Source organism: Sinocyclocheilus rhinocerous, unplaced genomic scaffold (genome assembly GCF_001515625.1).
Source record: "Sinocyclocheilus rhinocerous isolate Xijiao unplaced genomic scaffold, SAMN03320098_v1.1 scaffold182, whole genome shotgun sequence".
NCBI lineage: Eukaryota > Metazoa > Chordata > Actinopteri > Cypriniformes > Cyprinidae > Sinocyclocheilus > Sinocyclocheilus rhinocerous.
In genome coordinates, this window is record NW_015655576.1 from 1677771 (window position 1) to 1696446 (window position 18676).

At 36.1% G+C, this 18676-nt stretch overlaps 2 protein-coding genes across 2 annotated transcripts in view; one reads left to right on the top strand and one right to left on the bottom strand.

The window, feature by feature from the left end:
* Positions 1-64: 64 nt before the first annotated feature.
* On the bottom strand, positions 65-17161 carry LOC107718606 (dynein assembly factor 5, axonemal-like). The gene is made up of 13 exons (XM_016525768.1): positions 16590-17161; positions 15852-16036; positions 15501-15625; positions 14729-14847; positions 13643-13875; positions 12097-12327; positions 8783-8926; positions 8341-8509; positions 7357-7504; positions 6531-6681; positions 6245-6401; positions 5075-5266; positions 65-462 (listed from the first exon to the last, which is right to left on the bottom strand). The coding sequence occupies exons 1-13, from the start codon at positions 17158-17160 to the stop codon at positions 338-340; spliced, it is 2550 nt and encodes an 849-aa protein (XP_016381254.1). The 5' UTR covers position 17161; the 3' UTR covers positions 65-337.
* Positions 17162-18287: 1126 nt separating this feature from the next.
* LOC107718609 (cAMP-dependent protein kinase type I-beta regulatory subunit) overlaps positions 18288-18676 on the top strand; it is a 69199-nt gene continuing 68810 nt past the window's right edge. The window contains exon 1 of the mRNA XM_016525775.1: positions 18288-18546. The gene's annotated coding sequence lies outside the window, so the exon portion shown is untranslated. The remainder of the gene's footprint in view (positions 18547-18676) is intronic.

The window sequence follows — 18676 nt, forward strand, 5'->3', positions numbered from 1 at the left end:
TTCATTTTCAAATCTGTAAAACAACCTTAGTGAATGTTTTCATGAACAATATGGTCATATGTGAAGTCATTCAATACAAAACACAATATTAACAAAATAACCAAGCAAAGAAAGTTATTTTGTGCTGCCTTTGAGTTGATGGTTAAGAATCTATATTTTTTAATGACATATTATTTAATATAATAAAACTTCACTAATGATAAGGCAAAAAAACAAGAAACCCTTTAGTTCAGTGAGATTAACCATTCACAAATTTTGTGAATTTGTCTGTTCACATCTGCATAAAACACAGTAAAGAAAGCGTATCAAGTTCAAGTTCACTCCCAGGAAGAGCGTCTCATAAAGAGTGAATGTGCTGAAGGAGTTTATCGCAGTACTCAGGGCTGCGCTGTTTCTCTCTCACGGCCTCCGTTTGCTGCTGTAAGAGACCTCGATCAACCTCACTGGCCACCTTCAGAACCTCTGTGACAGAAAAAAAGACAAGGAGACGTTTACATTTGGTTATTACATCAAAAGTCACTCATTTGGCATAGCAAAAATATAGCAGTGCAGTGGTAATGCAGTTTTAACTTCACCATCCCCATCCAATTAAAATTTTATAAAAAATTTCAGATTAAAACTTAATCAAAAATACAGAAAAACAGTAATATTGTGAAATATTATTACAATTTAAACTAACTTTTTTATTTGAATTTATTTAAAAATATAATTTATTCCTGTGATGCAAAGCTGAATTTTCAGCATCATTACCCTATTCTTCAGTGTCACATGATCCTTCAGAAATCATTCTAATATACTGCTCAAGAAACATTTCTGATTATTATCAATAGTGAAAAGAGTTGTGATGCCGGATATTTTTGGGGAAACTGTCATATACTTTTTTTTCAGGATTCTTAGATGAAAGTTCAAAAGAATAACTGTCACTTTGTTCATTTTTTTTTTCATAATTTTATGACCACTACACACACACACACACACACACTGTGGTCAATTTTATTATGAGCTGTCACTTTGATCTATCTATCTATCTATCTATCTACATATATATATATATATATATTTATCACTCCTGCCGTTCAAATCAACGATTTTTAATGTTTTTTAAAGTCTCTTCTGCTCAGCAAGGCTGCATTTTTTTATTCAGAAAAAACAATAATATTATGAAAAATTATTACAATGTAAAACAGCTGTTTTCTATGTGAATGTCTGTTAAACTGTAATTTATTTCTGTGATCAAAGCTGTATTTTCAGCATCATTACTCCAGTCTTCAGTGTCACATGATCTTCAGAAATCATTCTAAGATGCTGATTTGCTGCTCGAGAAACATTTCTGATTATTATCAATAGTGAAAAGAGTTGTGATGCCGGATATTTTTGGGGAAACTGTCATATACTTTTTTTTCAGGATTCTTAGATGAAAGTTCAAAAGAATAACTGTCACTTTGTTCATTTTTTTTTTCATAATTTTATGACCACTACACACACACACACACACACACACACACACACACTGTGGTCAATTTTATTATGAGCTGTCACTTTGATCTATCTATCTATCTATCTATCTACATATATATATATATATATATACATATACATACAGTATATATATATATACACATATACACATATATATACATATACACATACACATATATATACATATACACACACACACATATATATATATATATATATAGACAGAGCGAGAGAGAGAGATCAAAGTGACAATTCATAATTAAAATTATGACCACAATTAACTGGCCTGTTGATATTCTCCCCTTCCATTAACTCTGATAAATATGTGACCTTGGACCACAAAACCAGTCATGAGGGTCAATTTTTCGAAATTGAGAGTTATACATCATCTGAAAGTTGAATAAATAAGCTTTCCATTGATATATGGTTTGTTAGGATAGGACAATATTTGGCTGAGATACAACTATTTGAAAATCTGGAATCTGAGGGTGCAAAAAAAATCTAAATATTGAGAAAATCGCCTTTAAAGTTGTCCAAATGAAGTTCTTAGCAATGCATATTACTAATCAAAAATTTAGTTTTGATATATTTACGGTAGGAAATTTACAAAATATCTTCATGGAACATGATCTTTACTTAATGTCCTAATGATTTTTTTGGCATAAATGAAAAATCAATCATTTTGACCCATACAATGTATTTTTGGCTATTGCTACAAATATACCCCAGCGACTTAAGACTGGTTTTGTGCTCCAGGGTCACATATGATTATTTTGAATGTGATTATTACTCAGATGCAAAAGCATCCATTGTTTTACAGTTACAAATTATAAAAAAGGAAAGAAAACCTTTCAAAATCAGCTCACCATTTAGGAACAAAGAAAAGCCCATAAAGCTCAGTTGTGTTCTTTCAGCAGTCATGTCTTTGTTGTGGGTATTTGGTTTTATCCTGATTTGTTTGGTCGGGGGATTTACTTTTATCCGGTGCTTTATACGTTTACAAGCGCACCAGAAAACAAGGTTTTCTTTGTGTAAAGATACGAGTGAATTTCCTCAGTAACTCAAGCACAGTGAGAGACTGCTGTTATTATAAGCTTAACCAAAGGAATGAGGGATTATGGGATATGGCAAGTGTGGTGTTATAATGGACATTAATCACATCTGAGGTGTCTTTGAAATACAAGACATGTTTAAGAGCAGACTGAAAAATAAAAAAAGACAAGATGAGATTAAAAGGAGGGAAACAAGATCAGACACACGGTGCATCTAAAATTGCATACGGTCTGAGCAGGTGCTACATTTGAATTCCAGCTTACTTGGTAACTGTTAAAAAAGTATGTTCTATATAGTATAGAATATGGGTAGTATGAATGAAATTCGGATGTATTACATCCGCTATGTTGTTACTGTCACCTGTGTGTTCATCGAATGCGCACTTCAGAATCTCACTGGGTCATCCGGGTACTTTTCGCCTACTGTTTTACGAATACTATGAATTTGGACAAACTACTCGCCTCACATACTGTTTTTTGCATACTACATAGTAGGGAAGTGTGCGATTTCTGACGCAGAATCTGTTTTTTTCCCCCCATGATGCTGAATATTGCACAAAATAAAACCCTTTGGTATAATACAAATTAGGTCTGTCAAGTGATTAAAATTTTATTGTAATTAATTACATGATGTGCCAATAAATTAATCTAATTAATCATAAATTAATTGCACATCAATTTGGGCTGAGAAAGGACCCCCCCAAAAGATCATTTAAAATCATTATAGTATCAAATGAGAAAAGCCTTGAACAGACATTATACAAAAGTAGCTTTAGAAAGAAATATTTTGATCCAACATAGAATTTATTGAATATAAACGTTTAAGGCCACAGTAGGTGTGTCCCAATTCATGTACTTATTCACTATTCTATGCCATTTTGTAGTATAAATAGTGCAAGTAGTTCGTTCACACTAAAAATTCCAAAAAGAAAAAGTACACTTTAAATACCCGGATGATGCACTTAAATAACCGAAAAAATTAATTTTCGAATGTTGGACACTTCATGCACTCAACTGTCGCAGCTTTAATTATGTGGCGGAGGGGGAGGGTACGGTGGCCGAGAAGTGCTAAACAAATCACAATTCTGAAATCAAAATAACAAATTACAAACGCAAATGCAAGTTTAAAAAACAAAATAAAAATTCAGAAAGCACAACAACAATTCAGAAAACATTATAACAAGTCAGAAAACACAATGACAAATTCGAAAACAAAATAACAAGTCAGAAAACACAACGACAAATCCGAAAACAAATTAACAAGTCAGAAAACACAACGACAAATCCGAAAACAAATTTACAAGTCAGAAAACACAACGACAAATCAGACAAACCGGAAGAGGTAGGTATAGTTTGAGACAGCGCCATTGGTTTGGGATTACTCACCGCTGACTGGACGAGACATCTGTCAACCAACGTATACAGGAAAAACCAGCCGAAGAACAGCAGAGTCGTGGTAGAAAGTTCGGAGATGGTATTAAAGTTGTGATTTGTTTAGCACTTCTCGGCCACCGTAGGAGGGGCTATCAGACTCCGATTATAATGACAAAATAACTTTATATAATTCATACACTACATGGTTGAGTACATAGTGCATAAGTACATTTGGGACGCAGCTACTGTCTCACAGAATCAATGACTCAATTGATTCGTTCAAAACCGCGATTCATTCATTACGAAACACTGCTGTGTGTTGCTCGAAGATGCACAACGGTTTGGTTGTGGCTTTGTTTGGAACTATTTTCATGAGTGAAATTGATCAAAAACAGATAATATATTGACAATACTGTGTCTAAAATGTAACACAATAATAAATTCTTGTTTACTGAACCTGTATTTGCAATTGTGCACATATTCACGAAAAAAGCTCTTGCTTGTGTGATATCGCTCAACTATAACATATGATATAAACCTAAAACAAAAACCCCATACAGGTTTTTAAAATTTTTTTTTACCTCATATCTTGAATTTGTTAAGGACATAATAATAATAATCACACCAAATTAACACGTTAAATCAACAGCACTAATACAAATGCACTGACTTCACATCAGGATCCTGGTTACCCTGTCAGGGCGTATTTTGCGATATCGACCGGATGACTGTACATTATGGCCTACTTACTATACATACTTCTTCAACGTCATTTGGGGGGGGGGGGTTCAAAGCTTAATTAGGGGGTATGAAGGGTTTCTGAACAGTACTGGGTGTGCGAGTGCACTAGGACACATTGACACAGGATTATGGGAAGGCGTTGACAGCCCATGACCCTGCTGGAGGCAGGCCAGTAGCAGAGGAGCGTGTGATGGATAGAGTGTAAAAATGCAGGATTAATGAGGCTCTTTGAAGTGAAGAACGGGGAGGATCAGAGAAGTGGACCGTAGACCATTAACACAGACCTGAATCACTTCCTTATGCAGCAGGAAGAGATTCATCTTACATCACAACAGTGTCAACACGAATATAACTGTCATCAGTCACAATTCAAGTCAAAACATCAGATGATTACAGAAATGAAATATCGCTGCCAAAAAAGTCCTTACCGAGGACTGAATCCTGGATTTTAGTGTCGGGGTCGTCCATGTAGAGCAGCAGCTGCTGGAACAGGAACTCCAGGTGTGGGCGGCACGACTGAGTGTCATAGTTTTTCCCCAGAGATGACAACCACGTGCTCAGAGACTTCAGCGCTTCGACACGGACGTCTTCACTGCTGTCGTCCACACGCTTCAACAGCTCTGAACACACACAGACACACTCATGAAAACATCTACAAGCTCACAGACACCGCTGAAACACAGACACTGAATTCTGAAAGTGTGCAATAACAACAATTATTATACACACACAGATATGCTTTATTTAACCAGGAATCTGGTATTCAATTCAATTCAATGCAAAATCAAAAATAAATAAATAAATAAAAACAAAATAAAATAAAACTTTCCTTTTAAAACTTTAAAATAAGACTTTTTATAGGCTCTGTGCACTGTTGCATATTAATAAATGTCTGGATAATTCAACAGAAAAATAAAATAAAATAAAATATAAAATAAAATACAAATTTTACTGACTTTTTAGGCTCTGTGCACTATTACTAAATATTAATAAATAAAATATATTAATAAATATAGATAAATTGTGACACATAGATATGCTGCTTTATTTAACAAGGGTTGTCGTATAACAATTTAAGATGACTGAATAAAATAAAATAAAATACTGACAAAAAAAATTGTTATGGGCACTCCATACTATTGCATATAGTGAATGTCTTGAAAATGTGTGCAATGAGCAGTAACACATATTCATGTGATGTTACTGTGGAAAACAGTGACCATTTACACTATTTAACATTTGCATTTCAGTCTACCATTTTAAATAACATCTTTGAAAAAGAAATAATGGTGTTATTTCACCATTCACACAACTGAATAAAAATAGACCTCAGAGCAGATGCCCTGCTTAATTTGATGCAATGAAAATACCGCTGTGAGCAATAGAAGTACAATTCATTCAACATGTGACCTTTTGACATCTAATGTTCACAAACCATGTTTTTGTCTATCGGACTGTCCGATGAGGACTGAATGATCCACACCGCACTTCTATTATCCAAACCTCATTTTCGTCTGTCGCATTAAATATGCTGCTCTGAATCAGGTCTGTCTCTCGTCTTTCATAGTTTTACAGTATGTGTGAGGAGTTGAGTCTACCTGGATAGATCTTGTTGAGTGAGTCAGCATTGAGCTGTTGTGTTGTGAGTTTCAGCAGTGAGTGAAGAGATCTGCAGGCCAGAAGACGAGCCAGTTTAGAGTCTTCCTCCAGCGCAGAGATCAGCTGAGTACTGAGAGTCTCCTCCACCGACAGAACCTGAAACACATCAACATCACATATATACACTAAATTATGTTGGAAACCTTTTTAGTAATATCACAGTCAAATTACAGAACTTAAATGCAAAATGCTGTTTCTTGCAGTATGTTATGTGTGTATTATTACCCGCTCCGCTGGGAAAGCTGCCCCGTGCAGGACAGCTAAGAGGCAGCTGAGAGCAGCGGTCCTGACAGCCGCGGCAGATCGACCTGAGCGCCACACCAGATTAGGCAGCAACAAATCCTGCAGGACCATCTCCATGTATTCAGCAAACCTCCTACAGAGAGAAACGACACAGCAAATATGACGGACGAATGTCATGTGACCTGACCTGCTTTAAAATGACATTTTTTGCTTGAAGAAATTCCCTTTGGGGATTTCCAGTGATGTCTTTCATCGGTAAAAATGATTCCTAAATAAGGTAAATAATAATTATCTTTATTTATTTATAAACAATAGAAGTCTATGATATGCCTTGATTAAGATGGCTCAGTAAACCTTTGCATGTGTGTGGTGTCTTTCCTTTCACTCTCCTCTTATTTCACTTTGCAAATCAAACATGACCCACATGAAACGGAGGAATTTGAGGTGAACAGTATCATACACCACATGAAAAGAGGGGATTTTGCTACATATCTGAACGGGACTATCCTGACATGTTACTATACTGGAATAATTATGAAGGTTTGTCTTGGAAACACAAAATATTTAGATCCATATCAGGCATCACAGATCATAAATCATTGCAATGCTGCATGTTTATCCATATATTTAAGCAGTGGCGGGATACTGTAAAACATCAAGTGTTCAAAAGCTCAGCTGTGTAGTAGTTAACCACTGCTGCTCTCTCTCAGGTATGACAGTATTTCATCAGGAGCATCAACATATTCTGGAATGATGCAAAGTGCACAATAACTACATTAAGTTGAGGATCTGTATTGGATGAACTGACCCCTGTGAGTCCAGCGTGTTGCTGGCGTCCAGCAGTAGTTTGGACAGCATGGTGAAGATGTGAAGTCTCATCTCAGGGTCTCGACTGGGTTCAAGGCAACTCTTCAACAGAGGCAAGAGGGCTGGAAGAAACTCTCCCACCACTGGACCTAAAGGAAAACATATAATAGGCGAAAAAAAAAAAAACAGAGTGAGGATGTGGAGTAATTTAAAGTGATAAATTAAACTATTTTAAACAGATTAATTTGTTTACTCTGTACCACTATTTGTATTTTGCTATTTTGTTTGTCAATATTATTTTTAATATTGTTACTTTATATTTTGAGGAATATTTATTCCACTCCTAGTATTTTTAATTTAAATTTTTTTTTTTTAATTGATTTTATTTGCTTTACCATTCAAAAGCTTGGGTGAGAGTTTTTTTTTTTTTTTTAAAGTTAATTCTTTCATTCAGCAAGCACATTAAATTGTTCAAAAGTGACAATAAAGACATTTGTAATGTTACAGAAAATTTCTATTTGATAAAAATACTCAAATACTCAATAATTAATACTCAATCCCTATTAAAAAATGTATCAGTTTTCACAAAAATATTAAGCGGCACAACTGTTTTCAACACTGATAATAATCAGAAATGTTTCTCGAGCAGCAAATCATCATATTAGACTGATTTCTGAAGGATCGTGTGACACTGAAGACTGGAGTAATGATGCTGAAAATTCAGCTTTGATCACAGAAACAAATTACATTTTAAAATAAATTCAAACAGAAAATTTAAATTGCAATAATATTTCACAATATTAGAAAATGCTCAAAATAAAATACCTTTCACATTGCATACAACTGTTGCAAACCTTTCAGCAGTGCAGCCAAGTGATGAATGTGACTGCTGACTGCTGAGGGAAGTTCTTGCACTTCTTAGATTGTGTGCATCTAAACAGAATGATGCTTCTCATTCCCGCCCGCGGATGAAGCACACACTCACCGGACTGCATGGCGATGATCTCCAGCTGAGTTTTCTGAATGGAGTAACTGGTCCAGGTGTGATGCGAGTCAGACAGCCACTGCAGCAGATCTGCCATGTGCTGCCGGTATAACTCACACGCTCCACTGAGACCCTGCGCCTCACACAAACACCTCACTGACTCCTCTGCCTGAGAGAGAGAGAGAGAGACAATAATCTTCAGTTCATTGATGCATTTGAATTAAGAAAATCATGTTTTTAAAATGATTTCTAAGGGCAGGGAAAATAGGCTGAGCAGCTCCATTGGACATGCAATGAGATTTTGTACAACAAATGGCAACTTTCTTGAGACCCTGCAGTGAGTTCAATATAATTAATGTATCTAATGGTAATATCTAACGTGTATAGCAGAATCGGTGTATGGGAAAGCTTCATGTACACCATTCGTGTGTGTGTGTTTGACCTTGTTGCGTTGTTCCAGCTGTGAGGCGAGACTCTGAACTGACACCAGGACCTTCAGCAGCTGCAGACTGATGACAGCACAGTCCACCTGACACACACACACCACAGCGTCCACACACACCAACAACTGATCCAGATACAGCGCCTGAGAGACAAAGCAAAAGAAACATTTAAAACATGTCACATCGGCACTTTTTATTACTTTCGTTTAATGTTAACTTTGTAATTTATTCCTTTTTGCTTAATTTTCTGTTACATATTTTTTTTACTCATTAAATTAAATTAAAATAAATTACATTTTCATTTGTACTAATGCTACTATATTTGTCGTTTACTTTACAGGTTTTGTCATGCCAATAAAGAACACTAAAACACACATCTAAACTCTCAGACCTCATAAATCAGTCCAAAAGCCACAATGACATCTTTCTCTGTTGTAAAATGAAATGAAAAATAAAATAAAACAAAATAATGAGGCACAGGTTATGCACAGGTAATAGAGATGTAACGATTCACTCAACTCACGATTCGATTCGATTCACGATTTTGATTTCACGATTCGATTCACAGGTAATAATAATTTATGATTTATTAAGTTTTATTTTAATTAAAAATCTATATAATCAGTATTAGGTACTGTTAGTTGATGATGTGGTATTAGTTTTAAAATATATTTTAATTTGTACTAGTTCGATAAATGGACAGTTTTTGTCATGCCAATAAAGGACACTACAACACACTTCTAAGCTCTCTGACCTTGTAAAGCAGTCTAAAACTCACGAAAAGCTTTCTTTCCATCAGTCTCTGTTGTTTTCCTATCCCACTGTATTTTTACCCTCCCTTAAGACCTCTGTGTGTCTCTTTCCATGCAGTGATCACATGTCTAGACAAAGTGTCAGATTCACAGCAACAAGAGGACCATGACACTGTTTCCTCCACTCAGCGGTTCTGTCATTAACAGGGCCGGGATGATTAACCTGCAGGTGTTTTCACTGGCCTGCAGGAAGTGTGTGTGTGTGGGACACATTTACTACTAAATTTAGAAGGCACAACTGAAAAGCACTGCAAAGAATTATGACTTTCTCTTTTTATTTATGTTCAGGATTAGAATATGATTTATGCATGTACTTAAATACGTTAAATAATAAAATAAAATAATATTGAATAAGTAAGAAAAAAATAAATAAATAAAATGAGGTAGACAGGGTTATGCACAGGTAAAAAATAAAATAAAATAAAATACTTGGTTATGTAAAAGTAAAAAAAAATAAGAAAAGAAAAAAGACTTGGCTATGCAAAGGTAAAAAAGTAAAGTAAAGTAAAGTAAAGTAAAATAAAACAAAACATTATTAGGTACTGTTAGTTGATGTCATGGTCTTAGTTTTGAAATATATATAACCCATGATCGTTATAATTAATGATTGAAGCTTTTTTTTCCATTAAACAATGGTAATAAAGGACTCATTTTAAAGATGTCACTTTATGAGCAGATTTCCAGATCTAACTAACACTCGTAAAACAGAAGCATGTTCTCCAGTTCATGCCTAGGGCCGTCAGAGGAGTGACTGACAGGTCTGACAACTGTTTTAAACCGATCGTCCTAAGCAGCACTCTCTGCCATTCACGTCCGTCTGGCTCTTCTAGGCCATAAATGTGCTCCTGTCTCCACAACGGCCCCTCAGCAGAAGCATGTCTCGTCCCACCCTGTCTCCAGCTCTTCCTTTTTCAGGACAGAGGTGAGCAGGCCACAGCTGTCAGCTACCATATGTAAAATATATATGTTCGCGAACATAAGTTTGCCTTTCTTTAGACAGCTGAAATTTACATTTCTGCTTGCAGTCCCATAGCAACACCGAAAACAAAACACGGAGAGCTAGTGCTTCTGTTTTCCACGTCCTGAAGGCATCGCAAATCCAATTCATAACACATTACACAAACGCACACCTTGTGTTAAAGACCCACAACATCTAGCGAACCCTCAAAGGAGGACTGCAAGCATATTATTTCCTTGCCTTGTTCCTACACGATACTTTTTTTTTTTCAAAAGTGTTCTGACAACATCGACATCAAAGAGCAGCCTGACATCAAAGCTGCAGAGTACAGGAAAGATCAGAGCATCTGCCTCTGTTCACTCAACACTGCCTTTCACTGCTATTCCACCGACTGAGGCTCAAGTCAGGGAAAACACGATTCTTCTTGCTCTTTTGAAAAAAAACAAAAAAAAAGAGATAGATGCATTATTTATTGTGGACATACTCGAATATTCACTCAACACAAAATTCCCCAGTTCACCCAGACCATTTCCTGAAACCAAGAAGTGTTATTTTAGTAGAATTTTTGTAGTAATATTATTTTTTATTAATAAATATTATTAAGTAATATTATTAATATTAGTATTAATAATTTTGTTTATATACATTACTGAACTTTAAGCTACTTTGATATTAAAAACAGGATAATTTGCCATTTCCTTCCCTAAAACTGACAAAAACCACCTCCCACCTCCCAGTCAGAGGTCCTGCAACATCTGTGATGGACCGTGTCTTTATAGTGTGTCACCATCTCACACACAATGCTTTTGAAGACATGTTATTTAATGGAAAGAAGACTTTGTGAGAATCTGGCACGAAGTCCGAGATGAAACATGGACAGCTGGCCCAAAGTATGCAGGATTGTGGTGGACACGGGGGCAAAATTAGTCTTTTTAGTTTTAGTGCTTTTAATTACACTACAGAGGAAATTCCTGCAAAGCCCTCAGGGGTGGTGACTTGGCACCGGCGAGATAGCAAACTCAAAAAATAAAGTGTTATTTTTGATATCAAAGCTAGCCGAATGTGGGTTGAGAGGAAACCAGGGCCAGACTCATGGGTCTGGGTGGGATTTTTCCACTCGGTCTGACAGAGATGCGTCCTAACACATCTGCAATGTGGCCTGCAAATATGTAATAAAAGACATTCTTCAGGAAAAGTAGCTTAATTGTAAAATTAAACTAGCCAATAAGCGTGCAAATAGTTATTTTTAACAGTGTGTAGCATATCTTTTTGTAAAATTGGGGCCACAATTTTCACTGGAGGTCACTAAGTGACTGTGCTGTTGATCATAGTGCTCATTAGTGGTCATAACATTAGTGTCCTAATGTTATTGGTTGTCTGCATAACTGCACCAAAAATGGGATGAATTCACATTAAAACAACCAAAATTGGCAAATCTGATTGAAAATAAATGAATACTGGTCTTTGCCGTCACTGTGTGAACACTCTTTGGACACTGAGCACTCAAGAGCAGGTAGAAAGCAGAAAGGTCATTGTCTCTCACCTGTTGGGACCCCTGACAGACTTCAGAGTGTGCAAGTGTGTCTCCAATTTTTATCAGGTGGGGTTGTAACGCCTCCCTTGAACTCCCTCTTAATATGGCCCCCAGAACGTTAAGAGGAGCCCAGGGAGAAGCAGACGAGCAGGAAGTGGAGTCTTCAACGTGAGGCAGGAGCAACTTGAGATAAACCTCTGCACTGACGAACGCTCCCAAGAGCTTTGCTGACTCCAAACACTGTCAAGAGAGAGAGAAGATTCATACATATCGCTTTAAAAATCAATGCAATCAAAGCTGATAGTAATGGTTGATGGCTGATGGCAATGATTTTTTGGCACTACATCCTATATTTTTATCTAGCTCCAGACATGCTTCTTTTAAGCTCTTTCTGCTCTATGCATGTTGCTTCTCTCGCCAGCTAAAGATGTAAAACGCTGCAGTATTGATTAAAAAGCTTAGCTTGGTAACTTTGTTTTCTGCTCATGATGAGAATGCTTTGATTATTAGATGTTGTTGTGTGTTGTTAGTAAATACGTATTTAAAAAAAAATATATGTATGTATGTATATTAGTGCTGTCAAACGATTAATCGCGATTAATCGCATCCAAAATAAAAGTTTTTGTTTACATAATATATCTGTGTGTACTGTGTATATTTATTATGTATATATAAAGACACACACATACAGCATATATTTTGAGAATATTTACATGTATATATTTATATTCATATAAATTATATCATATATAAATATATTTAATATATAAACGTAACATATTTTTCTTAAATATATACATACATGTGTGTGTATTTATATATACATAATAAATATACACAGTACACACACATATATTATGTAAATAAAAACTTTTATTTTGGATGCGATTAATCGTTTGACAGTACTAATGTATGTATGTATATGTATATATATATATATATATATATGCAGGAAAACTCCTTTCTTACCTATACATTTGTTCCTTTCCCCCACTTCCTTCCCTTCACTCAGCTCACTCAGAATGGTCATTGGCAAAATATAATGTTCTACATGAATGCAAGTGATATTCACAGGTATGCATCCTTTACTCTTAGATTTAGATTATTAGATTTAATAAAATAGTATACAAAAAAAATAATAATAAATAAATAATGATTTGTAAATAAAAGTGAAAATTATTACAGTTTCATTCTGCATTCTAAACATTCTAAAGAGAATGATTTTATTCTACTAATCATCAAGCCATAGGTTTATTTTTTAAATTTATTAGTATTTTTTTATCAAGTTTATACATCTAAAGGTACTCTAATAGTGGGTAGAAAAGACTACTGTGCAATAGAACCGAAATGTTTTCCTAATAATATTTTATATTTAATAATTTCATTTTTCATGCCTTTATTCATGAACATGCACAGCTGGCTTTTATAATTAGGAAGGGGGTCCCTTGACATCAAAAAAGATTTCAAACTCCTGGTCTATACTGCTTTGGTGAAATGCTAAGCAACCTCACTAAAACAATATTCTAAATGATGATCCTGATTGGCTGTGTGTTACCTGTGTTCTGACGTCAGTCTCGGGGTCTGCGCAGGTGTGATACAGCACTGTGAGCAGTGACTGCAGGTGCTGTGTACAGTGATCTTCAGCATGCAGCAGCAGAACCCGCAGCAGCTGGGCCGTCTTCACTCGTGTCTGCACTAACCAGTCTCCAATGTCCCGGCCCACAGCAGGAAGCAGCTTTGACAGATTCCTCACCACCAGCTCCCTGCAGCCCAGCCCGGGACACTCTCCTGTATGAGAGAAAGAAGAAAGATTGGTTTTATTCCACTGTTGCCATGCACAGCTGGTACCACTGCATTGTTTTAAACATACATGTACACTACCTAAATGTATGGCATCTGTAAGATTTTTTTATGTTTTGGAAAGAAGTCTTTTATGCTCACCAAGGCTGTGTTTATTTGATTTAAAAAATACAGTCATATTATGAGATTTTATTACAATATAAAATAACTGTTTTCCATTTGAATATATTTTAAAATGGAATTTATTTCTGTGATGCAAAGCTGAATTTTCAGCATCATTACTCCAGTCTTCAGTGTCACATGATCCTTCAGAAATCATTCTAATAAGCTAATTTGCTGCTCAGGAAACATGTCTTATTATTATCAATGTTGAAATCAGTTATGCTGCTACAGCATATATTTTGTGAATGAATACTCCTTGATGAAAAGAAAGATTAAATAGAAATCTTTTGCAATGATGTGTTGGTTATTAAAAAATGCAAACATCTGGCTAACCATACTTTCACATCCAGCTTATCTGACTTTCTGCCCTCTCTCTACTTTCTTCTCAATAAAAGTGGAACAAAAATAAAAAAGCTACCATCTGCCATCCTACAAGCTTCTTCCTAGTTTCACTTAGAGATGAAATAAACCTTAACTAGATCAGGCCTGTGGGGCTTTTATTCTAGAACAAGATAGCTGAGCAGGGGCTACGGTACCTCAAATGTTATTTGAGCGTTTCATCTAGTGTTTCTAATATCATATAGAGATATCTAAGATATCTAATGTATATGTACAGTATTTAGTATCCATAACATGTATTTTTAGAAAAGAGAGTCATTCTGTTATTAGTTTGTCCTACCTCCAGATGTGTAGAGGGAAGGAGCAGGCAACCGAAAGTCCATCTTATCCTTCAGATCATCCTCATTTTCCTTCTCCCATTGAGATCCTACTTTTTTCCATAAGTCCTCAGCAAGAGACCTGAATGAATTTATTTGGAATCACAAAATCATACATTTTGTATAAGAAATGGCTAAAGAGAAAAAGGAAATAAACAAGACATCAAATACACTTTTTGGTCAGTAAGTAATTTTTTTTTTTTTCAAAGAAATGAATTGTTTTATTCAGCAAGCAGTAAATTGATCAAAAGTGACAGTGAAGGCATTTATAACGTGACAAAAAAAAATCATATTTTAAATAAATGCTGTTCTTTTGAACTTTCTATTCATCAAAGAATCCTGAAAAAAGTATATGACAGTTTCCACAAAAATATTATGCAGCACAACTATTTTCAACATTGATAATAATCAGAAATGTTTCTTGAGCAGCATATTAGAATGATTTCTGAAGGATCATGTGACACTGAAGACTGGAGTAATGATGCTGAAAATTCAGCTTTGCATCACAGGAATAAATTACATATTAAATATATATTTAAATAGAAAACAGATATTTTAAATTGTAATAATATTTCACAATATGACTGTTTTTACTGTATTTTTAATCTAGTAAATGCAGCCAAACCCAAACTTATGAAAGACAGTCTATAACATTTACATGAATTTTACTAGTTTTCCTGACTTTAAAAGGCCTGGAAAACAATGTTATTTCCATGTCTGTGCATTTGTTTTCACCTGATTTCAGGGATCTCATCGCTGAGGCTGCTCAGAAGCAGCGGGATGAGCTTGTGGAAGTAGGAATATCTGTCCGGCAGGCGGAGAAGCCAATCACCCACGACTACAGTAACGGCCTTCCTCACCTGAACATATTAGCACAACAATACAGCATTCCCATGTGGGAAAAACAACACTAATGTGCTTTGTAAAACAGGAAGCATATTTCATATTTAGCTGAAGAATTTCTTGGAAAGATACCAAAGAAGACAAGCCATTTATTAAATAATGCATCATGATCAATCAATACCTTTCTTTACTCTTATTTATTTGTTATTTATTGATTTTTCAGCTAAGCCGCTGCCAGCTTACCCGTGGAGAACTGTCAAACAATCTCTGTGCCAGGTGGGACAAAACGTCATCTACGTTCTTGCCTGCGCTGTGCTGAATGACTGCGCCAATGGCCTGTGTGACAGAAACTCTCACTTGGGAATGCTGGTGAGAAATAGTCTGCAGCAGGGGCTTCAGAAGACTCTCAGCCTGCAGGTGGAAATGATCTGGGAAAAGATAGATAGATAGATAGATAGATAGTTGAGATGCAGTGTATATGCATTATGGATCATAAAGTATAAGTAATGTATCTGTTTGAATTCATTATACAGGACTTATGTGGCAAACTGGGCTTAGATGGGTTATTGGTTGTCATGGTAACATGGCCAGACTGTTGCCCCTGACAAAAATTAACGCTCAGCCAAACCTCTCTTTTAAAATGCTTTTATTTAGTTGAAAACAGATTTCTAAACGTGGGAAGTTGTTTGGCACATGTTGCATAAACCATAACACAATCTCAGGCATTATTAGAATTAATATACTCGCCAATACTCTCATTTGGCCAAGTGTTAATTTAAGCCCTGGTCAGGGGCACCAGTCTGGCCATGTTACCATGACAACCAACAACCCATCTAAGCCAAAGTCTTTGCCTAAGCTGAATTTGACACTTAACTCCTGTATAATGAATACAATTACTCGACCTTTATGATATTTTTTTGTATACATACTGTATCTCAACTGTCTTTTGAAGCACATCAAAAGCTTGAGGGCCCCACTTACCAGGAATACTCTGTGCAACACTGATGACACATTTACAGCTCTCTTTCTTGACTTCAGGAAAGGGATCTGTGATGGTTCTCTGCAGGATCTTTATCATGTCTTCCAGGTAGGGGGCCAGTTGCCTGCCGCACACCTCCACCACCAGAGACAGCATCTCCATCAGAGCCAGCCTGAGCTCCTCCGCCGGCTCCAGGATCTCCTTCCCCCCGAGCCTCTGCGCCAGGGCGGGCATGAGGTAGGGCAGAGAGTCTTCTGGTTTGGGGACAGCTCTGATAAAGCCCGTGATGATCTGAATAGCCGTGTCCCTGCATGTCTCCGCAGGATCTGACAGACATTTCAGCAGCGCCTTTAGCAAACCGCCGAAAAGCTCCTGCAGCGCGCCGCCGGACAAGCGCTGCTCGACGGTTTCTCTCTTCACCGCTTCTAGAGCTCGTCTTCTGGCGCTTTTGTTGTCCTCGTTTAAACAGTTCAAATGGCGAGCCAGAGATTTTAAAACATCCGCTGCTGCTCGCTCTTCACTGGCGGTCGCCATTGCTGCTTCACGTGTGCTGTTGTTGTTGCTGGTTGTCATGGCGATTGTTGCCACTACGACTGTAGATTGCGACAGCTCAGATTGCTTTACGGTCGATGTTCATTCAAAACAGTTAAACTTTATTTTACTTCGAGTCCATGGTCAGAACAAGATTTTTTTTTCCACAAAGAAAAAGTAACGAGTACGTTCAATACTATTAAATACAGAATAAACATTCAGAAATCATACAACCTTTTTCAAAAGGAACTATAATATACAAATGTGTGTGCGCACATTCTTATCATGCAATGTACACACACACACACACAGATTACAGATTATATATATACAGTGTTGGGCAAGTTACTTCCAAAATGTAATACATTATATATTACTAGTTACTGTCTTTTGAAAGTAATTAGTTTCAGTATTTCTATTATTTATTATGATTATTTATTATTATTTTTATTACTTAATTAATATTATTTTTTTTATTGTTATGTACTTTTATATAACTTAATAAACGTGTGTGTGTGTGTGTGTATTTCAAAACCATTATTATTTCAAATAAATAAATAAATGGATAGAGAGAGATAGATAGATAGATAGATAGATAGATAGATAGATAAAAAAATAAATAGTATACTGACAAAGCCATAAAAGATGAAGCACATTAGAATGATTTCTAATGAGATGGTGCGTGTCACATATAGGGATTTTTTTTCTTTAAATAAGTATTCATTAGATTTAATCAAGATTTTGTATTTAACAAACCACGACACTAATTTTGCCTCCATGCTGTTTGAATAATCACATGAATAATGTAAGAAAAATCTGCTTATTATTTCCTAATCATGCATTTTTTATGTTCCATAGCTGCTCATTGGAAGATTTTCTTGGAAGAAGAAAAAAAAAATTGACACAAGCACAGACATCTCTGCATATAAACGTGTTCAGTCACCAAGCATCAGTGTTTGCAGAGGTCAGGCCTGCGTTCAGCCCCGACAAAACGGTGCAAAACGTTTTTTAAACTGAAACGGTGGTGCATTGAACACCCTGTTCTGATGACGCAAGAGTTGCAGCTATGGCAGCTGAGAAGGCCATTCTTTGTGTTCTTTTTGAAGAATTTTCGGAGCCTGATATATCCAGCGCGTGAAAGCATGCGCGCTATTCTGCGTGACGCACAGACCCGCACAATGACGCGGATTGGCTGCAGCAGCGTGTCATGGAAAATAAATAAATGATTCTAAAATAAAACATATCTGTCTCAACCCATCAACATCCTACGTAACAGTTATATGACTTTTTTGATCTTGTAAATTACGTACTTTATTGAAGAGTAGCCTACTAATGTCAGCGTCCAATCGGGAGGCGGCTTGACGTCATACAGCAGGACCAAACAAACCGCATCCCGGAGCGTAAGCCTTGCATCTCCGTCTCATAACGGTAAGACAAATTAACACCAAACACTGTGACACACACCATGGGTTTTAGCTTGATATACCCACAGATGCGGGTTTCAAGATAATAAATGACTAAAACCAATTATTCACCGCGTAGGTTTGTGTTTAGAAGC

What these genes read in the sequence shown, in the direction of transcription:
- LOC107718606 (XM_016525768.1), bottom strand. Translation starts at nt 17,160, where the DNA reads ATGACAACCAGCAACAACAACAGCACACGTGAAGCAGCAATGGCGACC. An exon ending in GATCATCGCCATGCAGTCCG is followed by an intron (nt 7,505 to 8,340) that starts GTGAGTGTGTGC and finishes GTTTTCCTTTAG; the next exon opens with GTCCAGTGGTGGGAGAGTTT. An exon ending in AATCCAGGATTCAGTCCTCG is followed by an intron (nt 463 to 5,074) that starts GTAAGGACTTTT and finishes TTTCTGTCACAG; the next exon opens with AGGTTCTGAAGGTGGCCAGT.